This window comes from Charadrius vociferus, unplaced genomic scaffold, assembly GCF_000708025.1.
Source record: "Charadrius vociferus isolate BGI_N301 unplaced genomic scaffold, ASM70802v2 scaffold174, whole genome shotgun sequence".
NCBI lineage: Eukaryota > Metazoa > Chordata > Aves > Charadriiformes > Charadriidae > Charadrius > Charadrius vociferus.
The window spans coordinates 158971-169114 of NW_009648441.1; the positions used below are offsets into that span (position 1 = coordinate 158971).

The window sequence follows — 10144 nt, forward strand, 5'->3', positions numbered from 1 at the left end:
CAATATTTTTGTTTGCTGTAACACAGAGCTGCACAAACATCCTTTTCCTCCATTAAGACAAGACATTTACAGCGGCTTGCAGTGAGGCACTGCAGACCTGGGCTGGAGAGGAGGTTGGACCATAGGAGACTGTAGACCTGCTATGACTACAGCACCCCCCATCCCCACATACAAATCACATACTTTTTACTATCTTAACAGCAAACATAGTTAAACACAAAGCTTGATTCACATCACAGTATTTTGGGGGCAAAAAAAGAAAAGGAAAAAAAAAAAAGCAATAAAATACATAGATACTCTCCCCCACCCCTGCAATATATTGCCTTAGTCCACCATTTACAAGCAGATCTGTGAGACAGCACTATCTCCACTGCACTTTCTTCTCAGGATAATTGCAAATAAAGGTGGTATCAAGTTCGATATTTTTCTAAATAATCATATCAAAACTGATAGAGACTTAAGCCGTCGCAATGGCTTAGCTAAACAGCCAGTGCTTTCATTAATCCTGGCACCGAGAAGTGGAGAGGCAGACAGCCTCACCCCGTCTCGTTAGGGAATGCTTTTTACAAATTTGTGATGCTGTCTCTGAAAAAATAAATCCCGTGCCTCTTTAGCAACCAAATGTCAGTTTAATATCAACTCTGAATGGCAATCTCCAGTTAGGAAATTAAATCTGTTTTGCAATCTATTTCATTATATTTGCCATTTAGGACAGTAAAATGGGTCTGTGAAAAGTATTTTCTTCTGAAGAATTTGTGATTGTCATTTCATTTAATTTATCCACCTGTATTTTAGGTGAATGCCAATGTGAGTATTCAGATTTTTCAGCTTTTGTCATCCAATATGTACCAGGAATTGCACCACATTAAGCTCCTTTCCATATAAACCAATAGCAAACACAGGTTCTAATGATACAAGCTTTACAAATCATGAGGAATTGAATACTACTATGCAAAATGGACACTGCGAAGCAACTTTCTGGATCTATCCAGGACAGACATTTGCTGGAGAGCAGACAGAGCAATCTTGCAGAAGCATTATCACTTACAAAGCAAACTTACCTTGCATTAATGAGGTACTGTGCTAAGCTGATGTTTGCAGGGGATCCTGTGATTGTAACTTGTCGTTCTGCGGAGCCTTCTGTGGCATTAGCAATCTTGATCTGCGCTCCTGACATCTGCCTGATTTCATTTATCTTACTGCCTTGTCTGCCAATAATGCAGCCTATTAACTGGAGCGGGACAAAGACTGAGATTAGTGCCACAGACACAAGCAAAACCCACTTCACTGCAATTTGTAGTGTTGCTAAAAAGACGGTTTATGAAAAGCTCAGTATCAAAACCAAAGATTTTTGCTGCGCTGTTTGGAAGGAATAACTAGCGCAGCCTATTGGCTCTGTGTCTCTAAATCAAGTTTCGCTGCTACATGCTTATCATCAACTCAATACCAGATTATTTAGCTGTCTTTGGTGGCAGAAAATGATGGCGTGCCGAGGTGCTGACGAATACAAAACACAGCCCAGCCTGACTTGCCAGTGGCAGGCAGCAAGCCAAGAACAGCAGCTGGTAGTCAGGCGGACCCTCCAAAGCTGCCGACGGGCGGCTCTGCACCGTCCCGGTGCCTCTGCTAGTTCTAGACCTCCCTGGGCACACGTGGTCATCTCTTGGTCAGGTACTGCGCTATTAAAGTCAGTGGGATTTACAGCTCTGTAACTGCAGGCAGAAGCAGGCGTAGGAAGAGATTGAAATCTGCCTGCGTTCCTTCACAGAAACTCACCAAAACTTGTATTTCGTTAATAAAACTGAGCCTGAGGGGGATATATGTGTGTGTGTGTGTGTGTGTGTCCCTAGATGCCCTCATTTTTTTTTTTGGTAAAATCACATTGGTGTTATCTTCAGCTAGCAGTCTTTTAAAGGTTGTTTAAATGCTCTTGGTGGAGTCACAAGCTTTTGGAAGCTGTGTGCAAGACCTCGACAAAGCGTTTAGCAGCACAGGTAACTGCTGCAGTTGGGGTAAGGGAGTGTGATAGCTGTGCCGGGGTGTTGCTCCTCTGGCACAAGGAGGCCCCAAGAGCAAGTGGGCACCAAGCCCGCAGCCGAGGCTGAGATGTTTTGGCTTCTGTAAGGGTGAGGAGCGGGACTCCTGTTTCATGTTAAGGAAGGATGGGTGCTGAGAAGCTCAGCAATGGCCAGAAGGGGTAGAAAATGGAAACTTTGCTCTACAGGTCTGTTGGCACTGGGATGATGTTGCCACTTCGGCAGAAGGGCATCCCGAGATGCAGAGACTGCCTTCTCCTCCCACCCTTCCTGCCGCCTCAGGCCCGGATGTGTCACCCTTGATGGTACTGTAGTACTTGGCATACCTTGCCGGACACAGATTCTCATTGTCCAGACATTTTATCAAAAGAAGAACCACCACCCCCCCCAACATAATCCTTGCTTCATGCTCAGGGACAAGCAGAAAGCCGAAGAGGGTACCCAGGTAGCCGAAACAGATACCAAGCACAAGAGCAACACCCACGAGGGGGAAAAATGGCGTTTCAGGAAACGCACGTGGGATTTCCCATCCCGTTCCAACAGGAGGGCCTCGCTGAGCTCCCTGTGCTTATCCCAAGGACCTGTCTTCGTGTGTGACTGCACGTGGCAGTGCAGAGGACTTATGTGAGCTTCACTGGGAGGCCTTTAACCTGTCTCTGTGCACACAAATGTGCCTGCATACACTAGATGTTAGCAGCACAGGGATCCCAAAGCGTCTGCTTCCTACGCCTCAGTCTCCCTGGCCTCCACGGTCCGCAGGTAGTGAAGGTGAAGCAGGAGAGAAGAGCACCCAGAGCACACTGGTAGCACCGGAGCCAGACAGTGGGGGGTTTTGGCTTTTATCAGAGTATGCAATCCGTGTGAGGAAAGCAAAGGCAGTCCTACCAGCGCATCATTGTACAGCAAAGCTGGCAGCACTAGATCCACTCTTATCTGTTAAAACCTGGTGACAGGATTCCGTTATTTTGTTCCTGTGAATCATTTGCATGCTATGCTGTAGCTATAATTTACCCAAATCGGGTCAGAACTGTTCACCACTGCAGAAGCAGAATGGAGCACAGAGCAGGGAAAAACCTTGGGTTGTCTTTACTTGACTGAGAGCCGGAGCTGTTCCTCCAGACAGTGGAGTGGCTTGAAATGGCCAACAGGAGTGGAGGCTGTCAGTATTTCCTTCTGCCACAATCTAGTAATTTTTGTGATAATGATCTTGAAGTCACTGGTCAAGAATCCATCTGTTGATAATGATCTTATGAAGCAGTGACCGGGATTAAGGCTCCATGAAGCAGCTGTTATGGTGCTTGTCATGTCCTCAGATACTTCTGACCTGATGTGCAGACCTGAATATGCTTCTGGTTGCTTTAATAATTATGTCCAAAGTGTCAACAGGAAAATGTAGAAAGTACATATTCCCTCAGTCTGTCCAAAGAAGAAGAGGAAATCTGATAAAATTATTTGGGGTAAAAACCATGCCAAAATATACAAAAATATGTTATTTAGAAGAATTTCAAGCAGTCCAGTTCACAGGTGTGGTTGTCATTGTGGCATTCAAAGCAGAGGAACAGCGTGGGACTGCTGGTTCTTCAGGGACATTGTGAGAGTTTTACATGTCTGGTTCACCACCTCTGAGAAGGCACTTGCCGGGTGACCCAGGCGGCTGCCACTTGTATGTGCAGGAGGTCCCCAACAAGGCTTGTAACCCAGGTGGGTCAGTACAAAGAATTTGCCATCTCCCAGATGATTTTGAGTTATGTAGCGAGGATTCAGTCCAAACCAGTCAAGGCTATTGGTGATGCAAGCAACTGGAAGAGAGGTTCGGTAGCCTTCGGGCTGAAGCTCTCCAAAGTCATCCTTTGTTGCTGTGGCAATGGGCTGCTTGAACGTGCTCTGCAAGCCGTGCATGGCACGACCTGCAGCTCGTGCAGAATACACTTCTCTGTTTGCTGCACAGGAAGGACAGCAGTGCTGGGGTGCTTGGGCTCCCTCTGGGGTGCCTTTCCCATGACATATTACTTATGCTGAAATTTGTGCAGTATCTGAATATTCAAAAGGTTCTGGAAGAAGTTCAAGGGACTGGTGTTCGTCTACAAAGCTTTGATCGATCAGGCCATGCACATTTGGTTTTGCATAAGAACACCTGCCCTGCCTTGCTTTGAGACAAGGCCGTGACAAATGGCATCCAAACACCTATCTCTTTTCAAGACGGACCTTTCTAATGCTGCCAGCTGCCCCCCTGTCATTCTGTAGGTGGCCATTTCATGTGATTTGGCAGGCTATGTGTCAGTCACTCCCACAAAAGTCCCTCACCACAAAAGCAAGCTTCCCCGTACTTTCAAAGTTGCTACCTTGCATGCAAAGCTGCGTGTTTCACGGACATGGGTTCGCCACTTTTCCGAGCTCAGTAGGTGGAGTGAAGGAAAGTGGAGGACAGTAAAGATAAGCTGTTTTCAAGGACTTCAGGTGCTGCATTATTTCTGATGCTCACCTGCTTGCTCAACAGTGAGCCTTACTCTCACTTACAGAATAAACCAAGAGGAAATTCTCCAGAAAACAAGTGTTAAAGCTGGCCCATGTGAGAGAGGAGCCAAACCTACTGTAGACTATACCAAGCCCACTAAGTACTACAGTATAGTACCTATAGTATAAATGTCTATATATATAATATATACATACAAACACGCACACATAATATGTGTATGTATATGCACATATATTGTAACTCTCTCAAGACTTGAGCAGAACAGCTCAGATCAGACATGCACCTAGCCCAGAAGCCTGTCTCTGTGGCAGAAGCGCACACTTACTAAAAAAAAAGGATAAAAACAGTGTGAGGTATAAAACAGTTTCCACTGGTATCCCAAATTTCCACCTAAGGCTTACAGACTACCTGAGCAGCAGTTGGTGTCTGCCTTTATCACAGACTTGTAGAATGGTTTAGGTTGGAAGGGACCTTAAAGAACATGTAGTTCCAACCCCCCTGCCATGGGCAGGGACACCTTCCACTAGACCAGGTTGCTCAAAGCCCCATCCAGCCTGGCCTTGAACACTTCCAGGGATGGGGCATCCACAAGTTCCCTGGGCAACCTGTTCCAGTGTCTCACCACCATCATAGTGAAAAATTTCTTCCTAATATCTAATCTAAATGCTCAACACTCCACGTGTCTGACAATTTCTTTTTGAACTCATTTCTCCTGCTGCTGCCCAAGAAGAGCCATACCAGTGACTTGCGGAGCTTGCTGGTGTGTGGTATGTAAGTATCATCATTTGTCCGTACAACGCAACATTTCAGCTGATGCCCACTCCTTCTTGGACTGTGAGTGCCAGGGAAAACCTGTTCCCTTTACACTTTCTCTACACCGCTTCCGGTCTGTCTTCCCCTACCTCAGTGTACCTCATTTCTCATTTTTCAAAAAAGCCCCCCAGGCAAGCCAATCCTAAAACATGGATTCTACTTTTTTCCCTTTTTCTAGTTTTACTCTGTCCTTCAGTAAAGTTCTGCCGATACCAATGTAAACAGGACTCTTAAAGAGGGGGACTGGAAGATCTACTGTTATTCCTCCCACCTTAAACTCTTGATGCTGATAGTTTCTCCCAATATGCTATGCCATCTTTGGTTCAGGTCCCTCTCTTGCATTTTTTTTCTTCCCCATAATGCTAAATATAAATACTATATATATATATATATATTTCCCCACAATGCTAAAGTCACTGACAGAGCCTAATAAAATGGCTTTCTCCTGGGTGTTTCCTACGGGTCTGTTCCTCCATGTCTATCACACTGCATTACTTCTACCCAGCACGGGGGGTGATCAGACTTTTAGTTTTTGGTTTATTATGCAAGTCCAATGCTGCAGAGTGTCGCTTGTCACTGAAAGTGGCACAGAGCTCACTTTCTTTTTAAATACTGGTAAAAAAATCTGATTCCTTTCTTACAATTAATGTAGGTAAAAAGGGTGGAGGAAGCAACCTCTGCAACTTGCTATCTGCTGTCTGGAACAGAGGGGTTGGTCATACTTGTCCACAGGTACACATGGTTCTCCTTGGTTCCCTGCTGCCAACCCATAGCAAGTCCATTGGCTTTGGCAAAGCCTCTGCACTAGTTGAGCAACCAGACACTCATCATGAAGGAGACTATTTAATTGCTTTGTATAAAGATACAGGCTTTCTTAGTTCCATGTTTGGGTTCTTTTTTTTTTCAGTTAGAAATGCTGGGGCAGAGTACTCTGTAGGGAGAAATAATTTCCTGAGGTATGATTACAGATCTTTAGAGACTTACTGCAGGGCCTGGAAAGAGATGCTTAAATACACTGTGCCTCTTAAAACCCATAATAATTAACTTCACTTTTCTCGCCAGGATAATGCAAAATCTGGACTACAATGATTTCATAGGCTTTGCAAGAAGGCATACAGAAAACTGAGAAAATATTTTCAGAAATGAGCCTTCTTGTTACTTGTTTTGTAACCCAAATGACTGCAGATTTGTGTGTGTTTCAATTTACTGAGGACGCAACATCAGTTCCCATCTTATTCCCTAAAGTCAGCAGTGGGTGGTTCTGGGGGAAACAGCTTTTCTTGCTCAAAAGTACCTCGTTCCACCAAAGGCCTCACTTTGCTTCTGATGGATATTAAGATTGTGAAATCTTTTTACTGATTCTTCACCTCATCTGGTCAGGTCTACTTGAGGAATCAATTGCCATGTTCTTTGATTAAGGGGACACAAAAATCAGGCCATGTTCAAACATATCAAAAGTGTTAAAAATCGCTTTTTTTGATAACACACCTCCTTAAACATGTCCAGTTCACAGAATCTGATTAATTCTGTATCTTTGCTTTGGGCATTATTTCTCTATTACATGTGCGGCTGTCAGCAGAAAGGTAAATTTATTGAAGTTGAATCCACAGGTCCCTTGCCTTCAGTAGAAGTGCTTTGACTTACACTACTGCAAAACCTTTCCCAGCACATCTTGTGTGGACTATTAAGTCTTCACCTCACCATTGCTTTTAAACCAGTCTCATACAACTGGAAAGTTTTCTGAGCCAGGGATGGACTTAGCCAGCAGCTTAGTTTTATAAGAACATGGCACGTGTTCTCAGGGCTTTTCTGGAAAAGGGCTGTAGGGAGGGCAAGGTGTGCTTTTCCTGTCACCTGTAGGTGGTGGGTGGCCTTGCTACAAGTCATAGCTAGGGTCAGATGCTGCCCTTCTCTTCTCCTTAAGGGCTTGTGCCCATTCACCCCCCACGCAGATGACGGATTGGGGATCTGCAAAGATGAGAGCTCAGACCCCTCAGTGACTGCTGGAAGAGGCACTGCCACGCAGACCTCCTTGGAGCATCACGTGGAGCCGACACTGGATTTCACTGTGGGTATGTCTGAGAGCATTTTCCACTTGTGGGTTCCTCTCCATTGTTTGCAGGGAAGTACTTCTGGCTCCATGGGGGAATAAAGGTAGTTCTTCAGTATGCCATTTCCAACTTGGTTGGATTTTTTCTACAGAGTGTTGACCAGGTTTATAGCTTTCTTAAAATGTTCTGGTGTTTTCTGAAGGGGAAGTTGTTTTCCTGTTAGTTGCCTCTGCCTCTCTCTCCCACATATATGCAAAATATACATAATTTTTAATGAGACAGAATTTTTGTATTATTGGTTTGTTCATTTAGTCTCAATGGCCATTTTGGGGGATTGGATCACAAAATCCTAAGACATGGTATCTGTGCCAAATCAGCTACATCCAGGGATATCATTCCTTCTGTTCCCTTCCCACCCTGCCCCTGTTACACCACCCTATTCTGGGATTTGTGTGAAACATACTTATATTGTGTAACTTAGGCAGGAGAAGGAAGCCAGACAAGGTCCCAGCAAGAAAAGAAAGGCAAACAAATGCCCCTATAGGAGATTTTGCTGAAGAAAAGGAGACACTAGGTAAGGATTAAAGTGACTTCTGAGAGTCATCTGGAGAAATGTGCCCTCTGTACGCTTTTTGGGGATACCCAGAAGTTATAAGAAAACCTAGAAAGGCAAATCTTCTGAATTTACCATTTGGAGAGGAAGCTTGGGCTTTTTACATATGGAAACTGGCTTTCTGTAAAATGCATTTCTTTGTTCTCTGGTATCTTTCTCATGGAGCAACAGGTTAGTTGCAATTATCAGCATACTGTTAAAAGAAAGCAGCATGATGTTGTTACACTAATTATTAATAACAGAAAAAAATATCTGTTACTGCCTTAATGCCAGAGGGAGTGAGGAAAATTTATTTTAATATGAAGCTATGCAAATTGTAAATGGCTATTGATATCTACTTTCTGCAGATGAGGCTAAAGTCTGAGCTCCTTATCCGCTTTATATCTGACTTTGCTCCATCAGATTCTTACTGAGGCTTTGACTTTTTGTGCTTATCATTATCTTGGTTTTTAAAAATGTGTAACACACATGCAGGTATAGAACCATAGAATCATAGAATGGTTTAGGTTGGAAGGGACCTTGAAAATCATCGAGCTCCAACCCCGCTGCCATAGGCAGGGACTGACTTCTCTGGTAGCTGCAGAGCACGTAGATATGTGCGAATCTCACGTTCTTCTCAGGCGTGCTGGACTTTTGCACACATAAGCATATACGATGAGAAAGCCGCAGGACTCATACAGCACAGGGCAATCCCTGGAGTCAGGGCAGGCAGGGGACCGGCCACATGCAGCCCCGTGCCAGGTCCTGCAGCTTCCATTGCCTTCCATCAGATATGTAATCACCGTGCCGCGCTGACTACTGGTCTATCAAAGCCAGGACTGGGAGATGCTTACTGGGAAACCGAATTCAAATTACCAACACAGGGTTTGCTGCACAACTGCTGTTGCCTCTCCCGCCCCGACCTCCCTCTGCACGCAGCATCTGACTGATGGGACGCACACGAAACACAGGCTCTGGTGCCTCCTCTCCCGGCTCCCTCGCCTCCTCATTTCTAGCCAGGAGCGAGCGAGCAAGCGATGGGGCCGCTGCAGCCTGAGGGCAGCCTGGTGGGGCATAGCCCGGGGCACAGGCAGAGCAAACGCCTCCAGGAGACACACGGGGAAATAGTTTTCCCCCTTGTAAAATTCCCAAGCCACCCCTGATGCCCGACGGGACACGAGAGCCCTTCCTCCCCTCTGCGCGGGCACTGCAGCACCAGGTCCGTGCACACACACATGCACACAGCACACATGGGCAGCACGAAGGGCTTTCGGTCCTTAAATGCACACCTTGACACCGTACGGACACCAGAACTATCTTTCACCATCTGTGAATGGGCTTCTGCTAAGCCTAACCCCATTTTGGCTTTAGCAACAGCAGCGAGACACGCGCTATGTAGCAAGATAAAACCTTCTGCTGGAAACAGCGCACGGATGCGTGTTTGCTTCTCAGAGGGTAAAGCTGAGCGAGGGCATTTCACACCTCCTAGATGAGAAACTGATGGTTTTTTTTAATTTTCTGTTGCACTACGGGACACAAGGCCAACTCTGTCCCTCTCTTTCTCTCCTATGGACCCTGAAAGAAGTGAAGTCAGAAGAGCGACCTTGGATTTTTATCACTGAGGGCAAGAACAACATCTGACTGAAAGTGAGATTAAAAAACTTGCACTGTAAGGATAAACCCAGTGCTCCCATAAAATCCTCCACATACAATAAATTGGGTTATAAAGCAGGTACTGACAAATCAGCAGGACATCTTTTAAGCAACAGAAAGCTTATGGAATCACAGCACTCATAAAAGATTTACCTTCACTTCTTTGTTATTCTGTATTTTTTTCTTACTGTAAATCATTGCCACTGAGTTTAATAGGGTTTACACAATATTGTAAGTATCTCTTAAGTAGTATAATTGCTATTTGTGATCCCACTCATGCTTGAAAGCTTTTTTTTTTGCTGGAGGGGAAATTTTCCATTTTCCAAGTGACTCATTTTTCATTTTTCATTACAAAATGAAAAATGAAAAAAAACCACATTTGCAATGGAAGTGAATAAAACAGGAAGGCATTTTTATATGACACGCAGTGTATCAGTTGGGCATTTTGAGTAGCTGTTTTAAGATTCAGCACCATATTCCTCATGGACCAGGTCTTTCAATCACAGCCAGTCCAGAGTTCCTG

At 44.9% G+C, this 10144-nt stretch overlaps 1 protein-coding gene across 1 annotated transcript in view; it reads right to left on the reverse strand.

Moving 5' to 3' along the window:
* LOC104286803 (poly(rC)-binding protein 3-like) overlaps positions 1-10144 on the reverse strand; it is a 55383-nt gene that overhangs the window by 8029 nt on the left and 37210 nt on the right. Inside the window, exon 11 of the mRNA XM_009885439.1 lies at positions 1062-1231. Coding sequence (XP_009883741.1) covers positions 1062-1231 — 170 coding nt within the window. The remainder of the gene's footprint in view (positions 1-1061; positions 1232-10144) is intronic.